The following is a 22,690-nucleotide window of genomic DNA, read 5'->3' as shown; positions in this document are numbered from 1 at the left end:
TCCCTCCCTGCAGTTATCGCTCTGCCTATAATCTTAGGTACTGCCTGGATGCCTGGACATCCACATGGAAAAACAGTAACTATTTTTACATTGTTTACTTTGTTTCTTACGCATATTTATAATGTGTGAGTAACTTAACAGAGTGCTTCTACAGGAACATCCAGAAATGATCTCCTCACCAAGGTGACAAGGCGGCCACGTGGCTCATGGCAAGAAGGGCCCAGAAAAGGCAAAAGCGGGGTGTGGTGAGGACTTGCTTCCCTCCCCTGCCGTAACAAAGACTGAGGGCAAGCAGCTTGGGCCTTTTCTGTCCAGTGAAGATAACCTCTGGCAGATACATGGTGGAGATGAGGAGCGGGTCTGCCTTACCAGCCTCCCCCACAGCTCCGGCCCTCCGCCATTTTCTTTCACCACAGGTGTGACAGGCCTGCGCCCTGTTTCGCACAAAGGCTCCCTCAGTTGTCAGTGCAAAGTGGGCTCAAGAACCATAAGGTTTACATTTCCAAAATGCAGGAGAACAGATGACTCTGGAAAGGTCCTCTTCCCTCACTGCTAGCTCTCCCAGCCAGGCCCCAACCAGCAAGCCAGGAAAGCTCCATAGGGTTAGTAGAGAACATAATTTCTTCTGGTCTACTGCTCACCAGCTGGAGGGGGAAGGTTGAAGTGGGGTGGAGGGACAAAAAGAAGGCTGCAGGTCTTTCCAAGCCCACCTCCTTCATTGTCTCCCTGTGTCTGATGGTGCTTCTGGCTCGTGGAGCACCTGAGAAAGTGGAGGAAATGTGGAAGGGCCCAGATCCAGGCATGGTGGCCAAAGCAACACCCAGCTTGTGTGGCAAAGCCCCCAAGATGGCCCAACAGACGCCAGCAGACCAAGTGAATCAGCAAGCATCTGAAAGAAAAGCTTCATCTTCTTTGGCTCAAATTCTTGACTGGAGTATTATAGAGAAAACCTGAGTGCCAGACCCACACATGTGGCAGGCAACATGAAAACAGCGTGCGTGTGTGCATGGGATGACAGAAAGACAAACAGATACACGGCACCCTGCTGTTAAAGAAAACAAAGCTCTGAGAGCCAGAGCTTGGGAACCTGAGTGAGAGGAAAGAGATGGGAGGCTGGCGAGGGAGAAGAAAGCCTCAAAAAAACCACCCTGATGCCTGACGTGCTGCTTTCCCAAGGTACTGCAAATCAAAGAGGATTTCTTCTGGGAAGAACATGCTGAGCAGAAAGTCAGATCCTTCTAGCAAAAACAGTCACAGCAGTCCAGGAAAGCCTTCACTTTCCAGGTGAGTGGCAAAGGCAACCCTGGCTAGTGACTCCTTGTGCAAAATTTTCTGTTTTCCTAAGCAGAGATCCTGAACATGATCAAAATACGTGAACTTTACCACTTACAAAGACTCTTGCAGGTAAGTAGGTGTTTCTGCTTTATAACAAAATGGTACAGACTAGAAAATCAGGGAAATGTTGCACACTACAGTGGCAGTTAAAACATTCATTCAGACAACCACAAACCAGCTCCCTCAAACAAGGCTCACAATGGCAATCGGGTTTGGATGCTGCCATCTGATGCCCAGATACTTGCACATACATGCATGTGTGTCCATTTGTCCTTTCCCACATTTTATTTTTGCCACACAACCTCTGCAGCGTTGCTGGCAGACAGTCCCAGAGCTGGAGTGGGAAGAAGAAAGAAGCAGGTGTTTACTCAGCAATGGTTACACACCCTGAGCTCTGACAGATAAGCCTAGGCAGCTAAAGAGGGACTATTGCCTCCTGTAAATCTTTGAAGAAAAAGAACATGTTTTGCAGGGAGGATACTGAGGTCTGCTCTTCCAGGACAACATGAGTGTTGTTACAGCTTCAAGATGGGTAGGAGCTCCAACACAAGCAGAAAATTGACAAAAACAGGGGGATAACATCGTGAGCTGGCACAGCTTAGTCCACCAGGCTGTCCTAGACACTCGCCACTAATGCAGGAGCCCGACGACAGCAAAGCCACATGCCTTGCCTCCAGCAAAGGGCACGTGTGCCTAGATGATGACATAGGTCTCTTTCCTCCTCTCCACCACGAGAGAGAAGGATATAAAGGTGACAGAGGAAGGGATGGTATTTTAGAGACTGTGCACTTCGTATTGTATGTGTCCAGTGTTGAAGCAGAGCAGAAGGCAATGTCGGTTTTGCTGTGCAGAAGTACAATATCCTCTTCCCAGCACACCTCCAAACTCCAGCAGTGCCAGGGAGATGTCCGCTTATGCTGTGCTGGACAGAGATAAAGAAACAGAGATAGAAGCAAGCATGCCATTATTACACACTTTAGTGAACAACTGGCTGCTGACAAGCAATGTGACAATATACAATCATTGTATTTTTATAATGGCAAACAAATTTATAAAAGCAATGAAAGTCGCATGCATGAATTCAGAAATACTGCTACAGAGCTCTTCATGCTTCAGAAAACTTGTGATGATCTGCCAGAATATGATCCTAATCTTTATTTTGAAATATTCACGTGGATTTCAGGTTGGTTACATAAATTTCAGATGCATTTTGCATGGGCATCGAATATGGAATTTAAATCAGAATAACTGTAGAATGCGTATGTGACAGAAGCCTTCCTAAGGGAACAATAATTGGCTGAGCTGAAATCCCCAAATTTTCAGGTGGAGAGGTGTGCCCCCTGCCACCAGCCCAGCAATGGTGCTGCGGGGGGTTCAGTTATGGGGAGCACCGGGCACTCGGGGGAATTGCTTTGTAGCAGCTGCTGCAAATGAAATGTTTGCTTGGATTTTACTGTTATCAGACTGAGTGCTCAAGAGAAACTTAATTTATCCCATGCCCAGTTTTGCAGTGATGGATAGTGCTAGACAGCAGCATTGCTTATGTGGAGCCTGTATTAATTATTTCTCTATTTGTGCAAAACACAGATGAATCACTTTCCAAAAAAGCCAACCTCGTCTCCTGCGGCTGTACAGAGAAAAATGGGAATGGCTGGAAACACACCAGGTGCCTCCCCCCATCCTCTGGGTATTTCAGTGCAGCAATATCACCAGGACCCAGCCCTGCAGAGGTGGCCCGTGGCCGTTTCTGAGGTGAGCTTTTCACGTGGGCCCTCTCCTCCTGCTGCTACAGGAAGGCACTTTATTATTATTATTATTGTTATTATTGTTATTATTGTTATTATTGTTATTGTTATCATTGTTATTATTGTTATTGTTATTTATTTTTTCCTTAAAAGCCTGAAAAAGTAACATAGCCATCTTCACCATCTTCACCTGTATTTAACTTCTCCATATTTCTTTCTCTCTGTATAGCTCTTATGTCAGTGTTACCTGGTGCACAGCCACCCTGTCTCCTCCAAAGTCTTTAGAAGGAAACTGACAACACCCTTAATAACATCCTGCAGCTGAGGATTTCAGCTCATTTTGCAAATATCAGCTAACTTTTAGATACAGTTCACCCCATGTTATCATCTTGGTTTGGGAAAAGGAACTGAGGGGCAAAGACAGGTTATCTGGCTGCTGGTGGAGAGGATGTCTCCTGCAGACTCAGGAGCAGAAATAATTTCCTGAATTTATAACCTAATCTCAAGTACTATTCCTGCTTGGGAATGGAAGGGAGGGTCACCAGTACGAGTAACACACACACACACACTCACGCACACACACTATTTGTCTATCACAAAGTGTGTCTGAGTTTTATTCTTCTTGCCCAAGAGAATCTGCACCTCGTGCAGACTTGTCCTCCCTTGGCTGGAGGTAGGTGTCCAACCAGTGTGGACTTGGCACGGGCCTCTTCATGGTGGGGACATGGGGTAACCGATACCTCCCCTCTCCTGCTGAGTGTTTCCTGGCTGCCCCAGACCTGTAACTACAGAAGTGGAAGAAGATCTGCCTTTTTATTTTTTCTTGGTCAAGTATTTGAATTCTTCAGGCTCACGAATTGAGGGGGAAAAGTCCTCCCAGTGTAACTCCCTCTCTACTAGCTCCACCTGGAGGCTCCATAAAAATCTGATTTTTTTCATTTATTTATTTACCCGTTTATTTTGTTTTTTGGATTCAAGGCTGCCTTGGTGTTGAAAAACACTACTGCCAAAAAGCTTAATGCCCAGTCTTCAGCATACCCAGGTCCCAAGACTAACCAGACAAGAGGAGCAGCCCTGGCCAGAGGGGTTGTGGAACAAGGAGTCACAACTGGCTGACACAACCTTCTGGGATAAGAGCATTTGCTCTAGAAGTCTGGTGTCACTCCGGGGATGTGCCATTTGAGCATCCCTGGAAAAGGTGTTGCGTTGGAGGTTTGCTCTCATTACCAAAACAGCGTTGTTGCTTCTGCTCTGTGAACGGAGCAGGCGAGATCTCCTGAATCTTCATGCATAAAAATCATGTTGGTGAGAAGTGTACGTGCATCTAAACAAGCTCCAGAAGCTGTCTCTGCTGCTGTCTGATCCATGAAGCAGAGCTAGAAGCACTGTCTCCCATGCAGCTCAAAAATCCATGTTAAAATTGCTTTCCTCGACTCTATCCTGGCATAAATACCAGATTGCTTAATCACAAATTGTTTTTAGAGTAAAATCATATCAGGGACACATACACTGCCCTTCTCCAGAGCAGTCACTGATAATATCAAAGTGAGGAGGGCAGGGACCGTGCCAGACCAGCTGAGAGCAGAAGCAGCCCCTCCACGGTCCCTCTTTCTCCAAGGTTTTCCTGCTTAGGAACCACCTGCACAACCACCCGCAGCCTGTGGAGTTGTGCTTCTCACCAGGCAAAATGCTTAAGATGCATTGTGACTGATGGCCAGTACCGATGGGGAGAGAGCACCAGAAAGAGGGGATAAAGAAGGACCCTCCTGTCAATAAGGAATGACAATTCTGAATTAGAAAATCATCCCAAAAGCTGGATGCGATGACCCACCCAGCCAGAGTAGCACCAGAGCGCTGTGTAACATACCCAGCGTGCTCCTAAGTCAGCTGCCAAATTTATTTTTTCTCTTCTAGCTGATAACGAATCCATGCTGGAAGCTCGTGCCCAACCCCGCTGCTCTTGAACTCTGAGTCTGCAAACAGCTGTGCGGTGACAAGTCTGTTAGTTTAGGCTATTTTGGGAAACAACCTGACTTTTTTTTAGTCATGAAGCACGTGAAAGGCACAATGGCAAAATTTGGATGCAGTAAAATCACATCTTGAAATCGCCTAGAGCTGCACTCCTTATCTTTTCCTGTCCTGTCGTAATGACACGGTGTAACCAGAAGCAGCACCCCTTTGGAGGCTCCCTGACCCCTGTTACAGCTTGAACTGCAAGCTGTCCTCTGCTGACCTCCTGCACATCCTCCTGGGACTCAGGCTTCCAGCTGGACTGCAAGGCTGGTGACCACCCTCCTCCTGCTGCAGCTTCCACTTCTTTACAAAGCTGGAGAGCAGCTATCAGTCCAGAGATGTGCTCCCCTTCTGGGGCCCTCGCCTGAGGTACAGGGAAATCAATAGAAGAAGCATATGTCCCTGAGAGGACCACCTGCTGATTTAGAAAGCAGAAACTTGGAAGAATCTTACCTTTTACTTCCTACTAAGCTATTTTTCCTGGTTTTCTCCCCAGTAGACCTGTATATTTTGAATTACCTAATGTGTGCTGCCCTTCTCCATCCTTGTCCTGACTGACATCCCCATGTCCCTGGGGGATATGTGCACAACGTGGCTGTGCCCGGACGTGGCCTACGTTTATTTTGGAGTGAATTTTCGCTTTAACGTCAGAGATAAATTTAACTTTGCCTCTTGGACATTTCTTTTCAACTTAGATAAAACCTTTGAGAGTTTAAATTCTCTTCTACGTCCTCCTTGTTGCTGATTAAACCTCATTCTTTCCCCACCTTACTGTGCTCTTTGCCTTTCTGGACCAAACAATCTCCACAGCCAAAGAGGTGAGGTTTGGCCATCATCATGCGAAGGGAACACACGATGTGATCATGGACTAGATGCTGCACATACCATTTGCCATGCTCCTCCGCAAAGCTGACGCTTCAAAACTGTCAGAATGTTTTTCAACCAAAGTGGGTATTTAACACAAAATAGTTATTTGCATTTTGAGCTGCAAATAGTTATATTTACAGAAGTTCCACTTTCCTTTCGTCTGAGCAGTAGTCATACTTTGGGATTTGCTATTTCAAATGTAAAATGTCTCTGTTGAAACAAACAAACCAAACAAAAACATTGGCAGCAAGGGGAAAAAATATTGCTAATAAACTCTTTTCAGTAGAATTGTCCTGATTTTTGTAAAATTAGGTACTTTGAGAGCATGCTGCATCTGTTTTACTTGCCAGAGTTCTTTTGCCTTACCTTATGCGAGATTCAAATCATGTTGCTTTACTATGACACAATGCCTTATTTATAAGCCCAAAGTGTGAATCTTTATGGTAAGCATCAGCATAATGTTTAGATTCATTTATATGAGATAGAGTTTCTAGCTTCACCTGCAGTCACTGTAAAAAATAGCAAGAGGAGAAAAACAACAATGCAAGAAAAACTGAAAATCAGTTTTTTTGTTCATTGGGGAACAGCTTTATTTCTTCTCTCAAAGAATTCCTGCTGGGAATGGAAAACTGTCAAGAAAGCACACACGAAGATCAGCTTTGCAGAACTGTCTTGATAAGCTTTCAATAGCACAGAAGGAAGATTTGGGATCTGCACGGCTTTCCAGGTTCTTCTCATGCCAAACATCCAGGGACTTCATGACAAAGCATGCCAGTCATGCAGAACAGCTTCCTCTCCTCCCTGGGAGCCTTTCTGCTGATGCATGAGCTCAGCCAGCAGCCCTGATGTTCTTAGCTGCTCTATCTAGAAACCTTCCAGGAGTGGGTTTTGCAATTCAAATCTTGATTTCCCCTGGGGTTCGATTCTCAAGGAAGATTTATGAGTCCTCATCTTGGAGTTGCTGCTTGGAGCCCTAACTTTTGTTCTCTCGGGGAAGTAACCAAGCTAATAAAGTGGAAGTGAGATTCCTTGCTACCCAGGAACTCTGTGTTTACTGAAAGTACCCTCCTTGCTAACTGAAGAATACCTTTTAACACTTACCCATTTAGAGTTGTTTAGAAGATGGAGGGGGTGTCTAAGGCTCAGTGGCTTTCATAGACACATAGGTCAGAAGTCACCCAGCCCAAACTCCTGCTGAACGCAAGGCCAACCTGTACCTGTCTGCCCAAGGCTACGTCCAAGCTTCCACAACACCTCTGGTTGCTCCAGTACTTGATCATCCTCAGACTTGATTAAACAGTTTCTGGTGTTCCAGCTTGAATCTGTTGCCTCTTGACCCTCCACTACATGCTGCTGAGAGATCTGGCTCTGCTTTCTCTGCACCTTCCGTTTTAGTAGCTGTTGACAGTAACATCTCCTGAGCCTTTCCTTCTCCAGACTGAACAACCCCAGCCTCTTCTCATACATCATGTCCTCCAGCACATTACTACTCAAAAATATAATCCCAGAATAGGAATATTTCAATGAAAAGCAAGATGCAAGTTTCCTCTTGTACTAGAAAGCTGTAACAGCCTCTAGTCTAGAAGGAAAAGGGATGGCTACTACTCCTGGTTTCATCTGCGTATTTTCATGTGTCTGCTACTACAAGAGCAAAGCTGCCTGCAGAAACAATGCACTTCTTGTGGCTTTTGTCACTTTGCACAAGACATAGCTAACCATAGAGGGAGGAATCTCCCAGAAATCTAAAGACTAGAGAAAGTAGAACGAATACAAACAATATCCACCACCCACTAGTTTGAGAGCTTTTAGGTAGTAGGCTGGTAGTTAAGCATGTGGTCAATAAGAATTAGTAAGATTTCTGAATTATTTCACAGAAGTATGGAAGAAACACAAACAGTGCTTAAAACTCGTAACATGAGATCAATCAATTTAGGTAGCGTTAACTTGAGAGGGTATGATCAGATAGTCCATCAAGTACTGAGGTCAATTATGCATCTGTTCTGATACACCAAGTGTTGTAAGCATCACTTTACGTGAATAAGTTTTCACCTGGAAAAGGCTGCTTTAAAACAACCAACCAAAAAAACACAACTTAGAAAGCCAGATCTTCCCTTTCTTTAAAAAAAAAGTCTCCCCATATTGTAATAATTCTGTAGGTATGGCACAAAACATACTGCAAGATTTATCACCTATTTATGATATTGAGGCACAGATCTGTACTTTTGCCTTTCATTATCCCACAGCCTTTTCAAGCAGAGTTGTGCAAAGTGTAGCTGTCCCCTGTAACATTTACTGTAAAACCTGTAAAACACACTGCCTTAAAATAAGATGCATCATGATAATTACTGGCATGAACACCTTTGATCCCTTGGCTCACATTGAAATGAAATTTCACTGACTGTGTACGGAGCACCAGAAGGCACTCATCACAGTGGCAGCTTTCCTTACTTCTCTAATTCCTGCAGGAGTTCCCAAATTGTCATGAAAAGAGATGTATGAAATTTGCTTCTCATCTTTGCTCCATTTTCTGAAATGCTTGTTCTTTTATTCCTTTTCAACTGATTATGTTTAGTACTTCTTTGCAACATACTGTCATTTTATGTTAACAACTACAGTGGTGTTACAAGAGCAACTTATTTTAAGGATTAGCTTACTGGTGTTTGCTGACTTATTTTATATTCTAATTAATAAATCCCCAAAGAAGCCACTTCTTTTGCTTAGAATACATAAAGGCTTTTAGGTCTGATATTTTTTCCTTCCCTCTCTAAAATGGCTATTTCTTCAATCCTTTTTTTGGTTTGTTGTCCTTAACTGATGGAAATGAGATGAATCCAGCTGTGACAGGCTCAAGATTTACTTTAGTACAAGACAGATATTGGAACAGGGCAGAAAAAAACTTAACACCAACATTGTTTAAGCAAAAATCCCATTACCATGAGAGTTTGTACTCTGCAGCCATGGTGGGATGTACTTAGTGCTCAGAAAACAAGTAGAACACATAGCACATCTAAGAAATTCCCTGAACAAACCTAGTCCAGGTCTTGTAATACATAAGGTGGGCTACTACACTAGATACAGACAAAACAGGAGTCTAGAAGAGTTGCAGAAACATGCACTTGTGATTGCAAAGGAATAATTATAGTTCAATATATTTGAAATAGCTTCCTGCAGTGAAGTGGTTGGAGGCTGCAGTAAGAATTCTCAAGCATATGTATTAACCTTTCTTGCCCTTAACCAAGCGAGGTTCTTGTCTCCTGGGACAAAAGGCTCTGATTGCCTTTGAAGCCACAACCAAATTAGTACTGAGCTACAGTACTAAAACTGCTTTTGAGCTGTAGTGCTGGAGTATAAGTCTGCCTTCAGGCTTTCATGTCTGATGTTGATATACAGTAATTTTGCCTGGGAGAGACAAATGGAAGCGTGAGTTAACAAAGTTCTCATAACTAGCTTAAAAAATAAAATTTAATAACCTATTTTAGAAAGGAAAGTTGTACTATTACATTCTTCTTCCTACACAATTAAAAGATGCAAATAAAGTCCAACAGACTACTCTTAGACATTATGTGATTAAGCATCTTTTAATATTTTTATTGACAAACATTGTAAGCATGACCAGAGTGAACAGTATATATTTGGAGTATGTCCAGTGATAGACTTGTCACTGAACTACCAGTTCAAGGAAACCTATTGGCATTTTAATTTCCTTCCCAGTTGAGCCATAGGATGCTGAAGTGATGATAGAGCAGGATATGTTCCAATAGTGCCAAATTCTAATCAAAAGTGAAGTTGTGCGTTACTAGCCAAGGCAGAGGCAAACAATTACTCAATTATTTTATCATACACAGAAAGCAACTAGTATTGAACAGACAAAGTTTGGTCAACAAACTAGTTTCACTTATTTAATAATCTTTCTCGCTAATAACTCAATAGGCACAACAGTACCAGTGAGCATATGAACTTTAAAATGCACAATTGCCACAGACAGATGACTTGAATACAGTAATGGTGTTGGTAGCAGACTTAGAGACGACTTTTAGATTCTGCCATTGTCAAGTGATCTTGTATTTCTGGATCACCTAGTCATGCACTAGCGAGGAATTCCACAGCAGTCTCCTTCTCTTCAGTTAACTCCTTAGCAGTCAGATCCATCTTCTCACGAGAAAAATCGTTAATAGGAAGACCTTCAACAAACTTCCAGGTCTTGTCCTGTTTGGGTAAAAAGAAAAGCCCTCCAAGTGAGAACAAGCTTCACTCAGTGTGCACAAAGGAAACTTTACAGTCTATGAACTACAAAGAACTAAATGTCACCTTTGAAGAGAATTTTCAAACTGGCTAATTTAAAACTAGCTTGCTCTTAATGATGTACAACACTGAGTTTGTACCTTACTAAAGGTGGTAAGCATTGTTCACAGCTACATGAAAAATCCTATTTTCCTGCTGTTGAATAAAGATCTGACCTTGTAAAAGAATCGAGTAAGACTGCTTTTTCAAACATGATCTATGCAGTCAGAAAAAGTTTACAACAAGTAGAAGTGAATTTTGTTTTCAGACAAAGAGTACTTCCAGAAGTATCTAGTCATGTCAGATTGCTTTGCTGTACTTATTTGACAACTACTTCCAAAACAGTGAACAACAGTTCTCTCTGTGACAGACTGCTAAAACCCTCAAGTCCCAGCCACTGCAGTTCCATACCAAAAGCACTGCTGTTAAAGAAGCTCCTATGACAACTTAGCTAGGACTTGCAGAAAACGCTTAGATGTAAATACAGATGAGTTACCTTGATCACAACAGGGAATGAGTATAGCAAGTCTTCAGGAACACCGTAAGAATTGCCATCAGAAATGACTCCCATGGAAACAAATTCCCCCTGAAAGAGAGAACAAAAATAATTTTTTCACTGCTAAAAGTAAGGAAAATTTTAACTTCCAATATATTGCACCTCCTGACACAGACTAGAAGAGAGTTTGATTATTCCCCTTCTCAACACACATAGATGCCTGAGTTCAAAGACACTGGCATGTAATCAAAGCATCAGGCAAACAAGGACTTACTCAAGAGTTACATCTTACCGCTGGAGTGCCAAACCAGATGTCCCTCACATGATCACAGATAGCTTTGGCAGCTGACATTGCACTGGACAGCTTCCTAGCCTTTATAACAGCTGCTCCACGTTGCTGAACAGTCTGCAATTAAGAAAATAAATAAATTATAAGCAGCAAAATCACGGTCTAACTGTTGCTAGTGAATGCCATACAGAAAGTCCGCCTTCCAAGCGTGATTTAATTTCATCAGTCAAGATGCTGTTCTATCAGTAAACGAACATGGCATACAATGCAGAAATACTATTAGAGTTTTGCTAAGACAAGAACACGATGGAATATTTTAAAGGCTTGCTCACTTCTTTATACCTGCTTTACTGTTAGCAGCCCACTAACTTCTCTTAATAACCAGATCTTTCAAGCCTTTACCACCAAGAGACTTCAAGCATGTCAATAGTAACAGATTTCTTAGAGCCTCATTGGGAATTTGGGTTTTTGGCTGAATGCCAACATGAACTATTTGATGGTCTCAATCCTATGGTACTTAATGCATAAAATTCATGTAGTCCCTGAAGATTCCTTCAGCCCCTCCTTATCTTAGCCAAACTATACTAGCACAGATCAGCATTACAATGTACCTAGAATGCAAAACCAGTATCTTGCTGTACTTTGCATGGCCAAGACAGGATCAAGGACATGTCAATGAGAAACTCCTGTAACAGGTTTCTGCTTACACACTGGCTCATGAACCTTGGTTGCTAGCATACAATCATTTTTTCTTTATCAGCAAGCATGGAGCAGAGTAAGTTGTATCCAAATCAAGATAGGACAGAGCGCAGTCATATGACAAAACACACCCCAAGCCCCATACTAAACGTGTCTTGGCTAAGAAGTAGAATTTGGCTGTCAACATACCAGTAACACTGCAATACCAACCAACGGACATCTGCTTGGAGTCATGTTGAAAGGTTTTAGTAATTCTCTTCCACTTTATATTGCAGTTAGGCAGACTGTTCTCTGTCTATTACTACCATTATTTTGTTTTAATACCTTCATTTATTACTAACCCACATTAAAAGACTTGCATGTTTTCCTTTTTTTTTTTTTTTTTTTTCAGATTTTTGAGAAATGTTGATGATGAGGCCGTAGATTATGATTTGCAGGAGGGGGGGAACAGGGTGCACCACACGCACAGTAGGGAGGGCTGCTAGGTTTTTTTGGTGGCTGGGCAGGAAGCAGCCTGCTTCATCCACAAAGCCACTACAGTGAGCTGCCAACAGTGCTTGTGTGTCAGATGAGTTGCACCTAAGTTATGACCAAATTTTTTTTTTGTTGAATCATTTGAGCAATCTAAGTGGATTTTTCTAGCAGTGTTTACACAAGTTTCATAACGGCTTGAATTTTCAAGAGCAAATAACTGATTAAGACAAGCTATCCGAAGATGATTTACTCTAGATGAATGGATGTTCTGACACAGGAAGAGCTTGGTGGACTAAGTCAGTTAGGTATATAGTTTACAGTTTTGTGTGAAGTTAGGAGAAAGCAGAAGCACAGAAGGTTCTTTTTAAAAAATAAAATCAAGATCTTACCAGGATAAAGTCTCCCTTCAGCCAGCTGTCATCTTTTATCGCTTCATAAACTCCAACTTCCTTCCCTTTCACATTTACCTTCGCATGGTTAACATCTGGATATTGAGTGGAGGAGTGGTTGCCCCAGATGATGACATTCTTCACATCATTAGAAGTCACACCAAGTTTGAGAGCAATCTAATTGGAAATTAAAGACATCCACTGTATTAGCTTAAACTTCTCAATTCACAAACCTCTTTGAAAGCACTGCTCTGTTTGTATTTAGCAGACACAACAGAAAGCATTCTAGTTTGAAAAGGTTCTTTTTACCTGAGATTTAGCTCTGTTGTGATCCAAACGAGTCAAGCAACTGAAGTTCTCCTTTGGTATTGATGGGGCTGACTTTGATGCAATCAGGCAGTTGGTATTTGCTGGATTCCCAACTACCACAACCTTAAAAAAAAAGGGAAGGAGAATTATAGAATGATGAAGCATCAAAAAAATATACTTAGTCAGAAATACTATTTTTGCAAAACAACTCCTTCAAGTGAAATACAAAAACACTGTATATAGGAAATGGCTTTGCCTTTGACACAACAATCTCTTGGTTGTGTCCAAAAAGATTGTTTTATAAGTGTTGTTCATTGTCACTGAGTCTTCTGTATGCGCACAGAAAAAAATTCTAGCTAGGTATTTCCTTTACAGTTCGACAAATGTGAAAGAACAAGACTTCCAGAGAGATCTGCACATTGACTCACAGCCTGGATTCAAATTCCATGCTACTGGATTCATGAAAGCCACGATACATAGATACCAGTCAGCCAACAGGAAATTCACTATCACCTTAAAAACTGTTCCTAGACTGGCTGTCACTGCTTTATATAATTGCTTTATAATTAGAAAGTCAGAACAGTTGCTTATCTCAATGTTCATAGGCAGAAGTAAAATATTGCCTGAACTTAGATCGATTTATTACAATGGGAAAACCGATTTTTATGCACCCTTCATCTACTAATATGCCTCAAATGATTAACGTCTAGCTCCATATAATCTCAATCACACAAGCTAATCCACAAACCTTCCTTTGTATTTCCCCCTTTTGAAAATAAGTTCAGTAAATTTTCCATTACTCTGCAATAGTTATATTGATAGTTTTTATTCCAACTGTATAAAGCAGCAAACAAGTCTTTAGAAGCAGTAGAAAGTTCATCAGCAGAGGAAGTAGACATTAAAAAGTCAGTTACAAAGCACAGTTGGAGTCTGGGTCCGAGATTAACAGCAGTAGGAGAGCAGCCACATGATCCCATTAACTGTGCTGAAGGGATCTGAGAGAGAACAATTAAAAGCTTCCAATGCTCCAAAGACCAAGTCACAAACAACTAAAATAAAGCCAATTTTTTGTGCAACTGTAATTCCATATTGACACTGAAGTTAAGGGTCATTATGTTAAAGCCACAGATGGATACAAAGTAGGCAGCTGCATGTCGATAATACAGTTCTCCCGGAGAAGAGAGAACAAGCAGAATACTTTTTTTTTTTTTTTTTTTTTAAAATACAGGCTTTTATTTATTAATTAAAGAATTGCTGGTAACCACTCCAGAGTATGTGTGGAATATAGCGATACATTCTAAGACTTACCTTTTCCACTGAATGAATTAAGAACTAAGTCATCTACCTATTTAACATACCATATCTCAAACCTTGACTGTGGTATATTCTCCACGGCTTAAGAAAAGGAATGCGTTCACTGAATAGGCTCCACCTTGCACAGTATCATTTTACAATGTATTTAGATCTCTAAATAACTCACTAAAGAGTTAATTTTTAAAATTCAGTTTCTGTATTTACCTTGACAGTCTTTTTGGCATACTTGTCCAAAGCTGCACCCTGAGACTTGAAAATTTTCACATTAGCTTTGAGTAAATCCTTCCTCTCCATGCCCTCTCTCCTTGGCATGGAGCCAACCAAAATTGCTATGTCAAGGTCTTTGAATGCAACTTCCTCCTTGTCTGTTGGAATGACCTCTAAAAAAAGGAAAGGGGAAAACAAAAATCTGAGTAAGATAAATACTTATGGCAAAGCATTAATTGGATTATTCCTCAGTTCATAAATAATATGCAATGCAATCTGAAAACAGCAGCACCTTTCCTTTCCAAAAATACCAATACAGTAATTTGGCCTTAAAGCCAAAGATTAAAGACATGCTAGTCAACAGTTACTATATACAAATATTTAAAACTATAAATTCTAAGTACAGGAGAAAGATGTATGTCAAAAGATACCTTTTGTTTCTCTCTAAATACATAGATGTATACATATTTATAAATACATATATATGTTGCTCTTCACTGTTGCCAAAATAATTAATTTACAATGTAAAGTACCAAGTACCAACATAAATGAGGTTTTCCTTTACCTTTAACAACAATTCAAACTGAAGAAGGTTTGATTTGTACAAGAGCTGGAAGGTACATGTTCTTCAACTAAGTACCGCAATAATTACTGTAGCATCTACTGGCTCCCTTTCTTCTGCTTGTTTAGAACAGATGAACTTAACTTGCTTATGTGACTTGAGGAGCAATTTCTCAGTTTGTCTCTTTATGAAGAAGGTATTTCTAAAGAAAAGCTTTTTCATTTGGTAGAAGCATGTAGCCATAGCCAAAGATTCAAAGTTATTTCACCTTTAGGCCAGAATGCAATGTATATGTAGAGGTTATTGATGATTTGTTGTACATGCTAACTACCGAGGTTTAGATTATGTAAACCAAAACTCAGATATCTACTTAGTCAATTGATGCACTTCATGACACTCTTTCTAGCATGCCGCCTAAGTCAAACGAATATAACTTCCACAAAATATAAAACCAAGAAAAGGATCGTCCAAATATTTCTTCTGGTTATCACCATTTAAAGAAACTTATAAATCCAGTAGCTATGTTAGAACATCTTGTTAAGTATACGAAGATATAAGAAAAACTTGTTTTGTCCACCTCTCAGCAGTGGCAGGGCACAGTCTTGCAGCTCCATCACTACACCTTCCAGAACAGTCATCATGGGGGTGATATCCAGCAGCACAAGCACAAGCGGCTGTAAAGGAACAATTGAATGTGAATTGGTCAGTCACCTACTTTGAAGATTAAGTTTCTAGCAGATAACAGGACAAGTTATCTAGTGCAAGGGGTATCAACTTCAAATCCATTTACACAAGCTGAAAAACTTCTCCACAAACAACTACATAAGCTTGCCTAACAGAGCAGGACTCATTTTTCCTAAAGAATAAAGTGCTAGCATATTGGTAAAACAGAGTGCCTACAAAAAAAAAAAAAAAGCCTCTGACAGCTCTGCAGAACTCTGTAGTTTTGACATTATTCATTAGTGCACAGCAGAAAGGAGTGAAAATTCAGTTGACGTTTACCTGTTCTTTGCCAAAGACATCTCCCTTGGCAATACTGTAGAGCAGTGAGTAAGCAATCTGCCCAGCGGCTCCAGTCACCAGGACTCTGATAGGTTCACCCTGGAAGAAAGTTGGGAAGACTTATCCACAGCCACACAGTGCAGGCTCACACCACCTCAGAGCAGTAAAAATTAAGTTACTACAGAAATAAGGTTAAGATTATTTAACCTGGATGATATCATGTGCCTAAATGTGGATCAAGGCCAGCTCCTGGGATCACACTGGAACCACCAGCAACTTCTCTACCTGCCTTTACAGAAACAAACCACGCTTTCAAAAATATCTCCAAGAAGAAATGCTCCTGGAAAAGCTCCTAAAACGCCAGGAATGACAGTCTGAAAAACTCTGTATGCCTTTTAACAGTGCTATTTTTTTTAGCATAAGGTGTTTGCAACACATACCCACTCATTAGACTACCCACTTGCACTTTAACCTCACTGCAGAAATTTCATAAGCTGTTGCACTTTGCCAGTTTTCAGATTCTTACAATACTGAGGGTTGATTTTATTAAGCATTTTGAATGCTTACTTGCAACCAAAGACTTGCTGAATGCCATAAGCCAAGGGATCTGTTGGACTTATAACTAACGCCTCTCTAAACTGTTACGCAGCAATTTAACAAATCCACAGACAAAAGCTACATTATGGACAAATAAAGACATTAATATCCATGATATAACTGTCCATTATCAAAGTAACCAAAAACTCCAAAAAGACTGGGAGAACACTGTGCCAACATGCTGCTATATTGTAACTAAGAACAACAACAAACAACAACCAGAAGGCTTACTCAGCAGCAAAAGTCCATTTTGTTAATCAGAACCAGAACACTGGGAACTCCAGAGGCTAGTTAATACTGAAAAGGCAAAACCTGCCAAAGGCTGTTGTTCATAATCTGATATTCTTTAAGCCTGCTTTTTGCATCTCCCTTTCTCCCTATAGGCATTACAGCTGGGGTAGACTACGCTAAGACAGGAACAAGCAGACTCTGACCAGTCTGCTGGAATTACACACACAATTTTTTTCAAATAATTAAAAGATGATTGTTCAAGTTACAGACAAATCACTTTACACATTTAATTATGTCTGAAGCGATTTAGTTGCATACTGGGTTACATTACAAAGTACAGCTTGCAGACTACAGGCAGTTGTTTCGCTTAGCACCGGAGAAGCTGCAGCTAAAATACCAAATCCAGTTTGGGGGCCCTGAATTTTAGAGGAATACCGAAAACCAGGCAGGGTCCAGGCAAGCGTGACTTGGATGGCTGGAGCCCAGCTCTCACGTGCTGTAAGATGATGCTGAGGAAGCTGCACATAGTCTGGAAAGGTAGAGGACACAGGGTGCTCCAACAGCAGCCTAGCATTGCTTCGAGGAGGGCTACAAAAATAACACTGCCAAATGCTTCTTCATAATGGCAGATGGCAGAAAAGGAGGCCACAAATTGCAGATTGGACAGCGTGGACATTACGAGAAAAATTCTTGGCTAAGGGGGTACTGCTGCACTGGAACAAGGTACCCGGAGAGTTTGTGCAAACTTCACCCTCGGTGGCTTTCAAGATTCAGATGAAAAAGCCATGCAAGGCCCAATTTAGCAGCAGCAAAACGGATTTGCTGTCGGGCTGCAGTGGACAACCTCAGAGCAAGGCAGAGGTCAGACTGGATGACCTCTAGACATCCTTCCCAACAACATTTCTGCTATGAATATTTATAGGGAGATAATTTAGGGGTTTGAGTATATACTCTCTGCAGTAGTTACCAGCCAAGCACAGCTGCATCAAGCTAGCATTAGATAACCACAAAGATGAGGCCACCCAGCAGCCATCCCATTCTACCCCCTAATAGATAAAACGAGAGCAGAAGTGATGAAGTTACTACTACTGAACACACAGATGTAGAACTCAACGTGACTTCACCTTTGTTTTGCATTACACTCTTCAAATATTTAGTTAAATAGCTGCCAGCTAAGGTGTTGAACTGCATTATTTTCTTTTGAGCCTGTCCTACTGGGAGACCTCACCTCAGACCTCACCAAAATGATGCGGAGAGAGAGGAAGAAAGCTGAAAATCAATTCTTCCCATTTTAAAATCTCAAAATTAGTTTCAGTGCACTGTTCTAGAGTAGGGAAGTTATACCCTACAAATGTACTATAATGTCTGAATGATGATGGGCAGCACAGACTAAGCAGGTTTAGCTGCCAACATTTCCAGGTGTTTTTAAGGAGAACCTACATTTTATTTAAGCAAATGGAACAATGAACGCCGTTGTAAGGCAGCTAATCATATCAGTTTAGAAAATAAGTACTGGAAAAATTACTGCATTGCAAGAACTTGGCCTGGTAAAATCCTGCCTCAGTAGCATATAAAAACAGATCCTGTGTTACACGTTCTACGCCAGAACTCAGGGCAAAAACTGCCGAACGCATTTTCTTGGTGTTACATGGTTAACTTAAATCAACATTGAATTTGACATGAGAATTTCTGCTGAAATAGAAGACTAAGAAGTTAGGCTCTTTCTCCTTCACAAACTGTGAGCCAATCTACACTGGTGTCACAAAAGGTGAACAAATTCAACAAAAATTTTTTCCACTATATGCTTTCCACTTTATATGTTAATGGGATTTAAACATTAAAAATTTCAATAAATCTACTAACATTATGGTGTATATTTAGCACAGCAACAGAACAGGAAGATGAAAATGCCAGAGGTAGGTCTATTTTTTCCTGGGACAGACTTAGCATTTAGCCTTGTTAAAAAAACCCTCAGTCTGACGCAGATCCACCCTCTCAAAAAATAATGCTTGTTACCATCCTTCCTGTTGTCCTCCCTCTATTTTGGGCTGGAAGAAATGCGACAGCTAACAAAGTGAGGAGTATTTCCTATTTAGTTTTTTCTCTCCAAGCCCTCAGTATGTTGGATTAACAAGGTTAAGTATGTTGGATTAATAAGAGTTAACTCTTCCTAGAAAACGTCACATCACATCTAAGAACTGGTAGCACTGAGCATCTGAGGCTACTTTTGGAGTAGGGAGCTTAGAGAAGAATGCAGCTCTCGAGCTGACAGCTTCTCTGCATGGCAGTTGTAGGTGCCACACATTTGTGTTCAGGCACTTTAATCCGTGACTTGGCTCCTGCGCTGGGCTCCAACAAGAATACTTTCATGCTTTGGTAACTGCAGAGGTGACCTTTATTCACTCTCAGGTAGACATGAGCTAGAGAAAAAAAATATAACAAATCTAACTGAGCTATTTAATTCCAAAGTTTTTTCCACTCTGCGTAAATCAGATATGTAATTTAAGAGTTTTAAGAAACAGAAAGAGAACAATCATAAGGAAGCAAAAAAGTGTAAATATTGCAACCCTAGATATGTTTGTCCTAATGTTCTAGTTCAACAATCATGTAGGATCCCCCCGCCTCCAAATCATCACAGATCAAAGTGAAGATTCTGTTACCAAATGATGAAACTGTGGGTTTAACACCTCTCCCAATCCAACTTTGGCCTAAGAACTCTATGCCTAAATTATCTTTGTGATTACTGCTGATATCAGCAGACCTAAAATATCAGTGCCATACATGACAATAGCACTACAGTGCAAAACAGATCAGCAGGTTACAAAGTTTGGTTAAAGAGCAATATTAAATAGCCCACTATATACCAGGTGTGGAAACGAGAAAAATCTATGGCCTGTTTACACTACTCGTGGACTTTGCATTACTAATTGCAATTACTAAAGAACTGAATAAGCATTATTGCTGCTAAACTTTACCTTCCGTAACACGCCACCAACTTTGCATTATTCCTGACTGTCAATGCCAACGAAGCTATCCCACCTTGCTTGACAAGAATGCTTCAAGTGTACCAGTGAGCTTAACTAACCACACTGCCTTAGAAACCTGGGGCCTCCCTTTGTGCCCCCAATGCAGCAGGGGAGCACTCACAATAAATCTGTCTGGAAATGCGGCAGAAGGAATCAAGATAGCCGTGTACTTTAGTAACCCAGCAGCGCTGTGGTTCACGGACAGAGTTCCAAAGGAATTCTTTCCTTCCCAAGTGACCTTCAGGAAGGTGCCCTTAAAAATTTTTTCCATTTCATTTAGCTAACAGCGGTTGCATCAATAGAAGATTTTGTTTCAGAGGTTTGAAGCCTTTGCCCAACAGCAGAAGAATACCTAGAATACTGAAAGAAAGAATGAAAACAGCAATACTCTGAAGGGTCTGAGCACCAAAGGAACGTCTTCAACTAGGAGATCCCTTGGAGACCAACAACCTCATGGCAGCCAGCGTTTTGAAAGCTCAAGTGCAAAACAGAACATTTTGACTTGAGGTCACTCCTGACAATCCATACATTGAATAATAATAAAAAAAAGGTAGAATAGACAAAGTTTACAGGCTTATGTAATCTTAGGATATAGCTGGAAAAAAAAAAGGCAAGTTTCAGGTCACGCAGACATCTTTTTTGTAGATAAGTACTAAAATCAAACGTTTGAACGAGAAGATATAATGGCTAGGCGAAAAAGCAAATAGAAATACTCCCAAGATTCTAAAGGAAAGCCAGGTCTCTGTACAAGATGCGTGCACACGCATGTGCATGTACATACAAACCCAAGCACTCCCGTTCATCCATGCACCCTCAGAGCAGAGCTGGAGAAGCTCCTTGACAACTTGCAGAGCCTAGCGAACCCCTGGACCTCTGACAGCACGCAGGACCGAGACCCGAGAGGCAAACACCTCGCCGGCATTTCTCCTTGAGAAGACAACCGCAGCGGCCCCTCGGACGCCCCACAAAACCAGCAAACGCTCACAGGCTTTGGAAGCGAACGCGGGGCCCGAGCCAAGGCGAGGGCTTTGGGGAAGCTCCGGGGACCCGCGGGGTGCCATTCCGCGACCACCTCCGCCTGAAGGAGCCAACGGCCCCTCAACGGCCCCTCAACGGCCCCTCAACGGCCCCTCAACGGCCCCTCAACGGCCCCTCAACGGCCCCTCAACGGCCCCCCAACGGCACCGACCATGGCTGTGAGCGGCGGGCCCGGCAACTTCGAGGTCACCTCTACGGCGCGACTGCGACCGCCAGCAGCGCCGCGCTGAGGTACAGCGGCAAGGGGCGGGGCGCGCTGCCCCGCGCAGCCGCCTGGGGAATGTAGTCTCGCGTCCCGCCGCCTTCCGCGGGTGGCTGCCGGGGAGGAACTACAACTCCCAGCGTGCTTCGGGGCACGCGCGCCAGGCCCCCCGACGCTATTGGCCCACCGGGCCCGTTCATTGAGGCGACGCAGCTCCGGGGCAGCAGGCGGCGACTGCGCATGCGCTCCGGAGAGAAGCGGGACGGGCTAGGGCAGCGCGGGCGGAGATTTGCGCATGCGCCAGGCTTGGGGGTGGGACGCAAGGTATGCCGGGAAATCCCCGGCCTGGAAGGAGGGGGGACGCAGTCACCGCGCGTGCGCAGGCGGCGGGGCTTCGGTGGTTGCTAGGTGACGAGCGCGCGCGAGAGAGACCCCGGGGCTGCCCCCCCCCCCCCCTCAGTCACCTCAGAACCCCCCCCCCCCTTCCCTCACAGCCGGGGCCCCGTCACCGGGCCGCGGGGAGTTGAAATAATAAAACCATAAAACAATCGGCGTGGTCGTGCTTTGTTTGGGGAGGGGGAGAGGATCCAGCCTTCCGTCCGTGCCCGCAGCCGGGCCGGCAGTGGCACAACTGATGTTCTCGTCCCTGGGTCCCCACAGGGCTCCTCAGAGGACAAATCCCATAATTCAGCCCAGGCTCGCTCGTCCCAACGCTTTGCGGCAGGATTATGTGTTAATCCTATTCCAGGCTTCGTAGGTGATTTGGTTTTTAATACTCCAGGCAGCGCGCAGGCTGACATCCGTCAGTTTCCCCTCAGGGAGCAGTAAATTGCTCCTCCAGGGCAGCGGGTGTAAAATGGAAATGTTTGTGCTAGTCGTGCAAAGTGTGCTCATTTTTAGCAAGTCTCATCGCTAATTGTCCTTATGCCACAATTCCAGGCTTCCTGTGGCTTGGCCGAGACTTTAGCTGAACCTCTGGCAGCTTCTGACGTACAGAAAACTGCGGTGTCAGAGTTGGAAAGGTATAGTTACGCTCAGTTTTATTTTAAATACCAAACTCCTCAACACTGTACTGACTTGTACCTGTTATTAACCATACGCTTTTACCATGAATGAAGTTTATACCCAAGTTCTGTGCTGGGGGTGAATTTCAAAGCTAAATAGCTGCAAGCAAAGCTGGGCTCTGGCTTGCTGTGAAACACAGAGAAGCCTGTTATGTAGAAGGGCCCCTAGTTTCAAAACATATTTCCAGAGCTTCCTAAGATGCTTTACACTAGTGGCTCTAATCTTTTTTTGCACCCAGACATTGTACAGACTTAATTATCGCGATTTAAGATTATTTAAGATATAAATTTACATAAAAGCTTGTGTGGACTCACATAATGTAACTGCCACTTGCTATAATGAGTTCATTTTAAGTTGATTCCTTACCAATTTTCAGCTAAATCAATGTAAGCATGCTGTAAACTGATTTGCTTGTCAATGTGGCAGATTATATTGGTTTAATGGATTTCAGTTAAGCTAACTAAAATTTCTTCTGTACGTAAGGATCTGTTTTCATTCTCTGTCCTCTTCTGTCCAAGCCTCTGCTCCTTGGCTTATTTGTTAATAAAG

General features: G+C 42.5%; 1 protein-coding gene across 1 annotated transcript; it reads right to left on the bottom strand.

The window, feature by feature from the left end:
- Positions 1-9,519: 9,519 nt before the first annotated feature.
- Positions 9,520-21,152, bottom strand: MDH1 (malate dehydrogenase 1). The gene is made up of 9 exons (XM_035552886.2): positions 21,026-21,152; positions 15,983-16,081; positions 15,558-15,654; positions 14,416-14,591; positions 12,898-13,020; positions 12,589-12,765; positions 11,030-11,143; positions 10,738-10,827; positions 9,520-10,166 (listed from the first exon to the last, which is right to left on the bottom strand). Exons 1-9 carry the CDS (start codon positions 21,026-21,028, stop codon positions 10,041-10,043), a joined length of 1,005 nt encoding a protein of 334 aa, XP_035408779.1. The 5' UTR covers positions 21,029-21,152; the 3' UTR covers positions 9,520-10,040.
- Between the last annotated feature and the right edge of the window lie 1,538 nt (positions 21,153-22,690).

Source organism: Cygnus atratus, chromosome 3 (genome assembly GCF_013377495.2).
Source record: "Cygnus atratus isolate AKBS03 ecotype Queensland, Australia chromosome 3, CAtr_DNAZoo_HiC_assembly, whole genome shotgun sequence".
Classification (NCBI taxonomy): domain Eukaryota; kingdom Metazoa; phylum Chordata; class Aves; order Anseriformes; family Anatidae; genus Cygnus; species Cygnus atratus.
This window is presented reverse-complemented; position numbering and strand designations above follow the sequence as displayed.

What these genes read in the sequence shown, in the direction of transcription:
- MDH1 (XM_035552886.2), bottom strand. An exon ending in ATGCCAAAAAGACTGTCAAG is followed by an intron (nt 13,021 to 14,415) that starts GTAAATACAGAA and finishes TTTTTTTTTAAG; the next exon opens with GTTGTGGTAGTTGGGAATCC. An exon ending in ACAACAGAGCTAAATCTCAG is followed by an intron (nt 12,766 to 12,897) that starts GTAAAAAGAACC and finishes ATTTCCAATTAG; the next exon opens with ATTGCTCTCAAACTTGGTGT.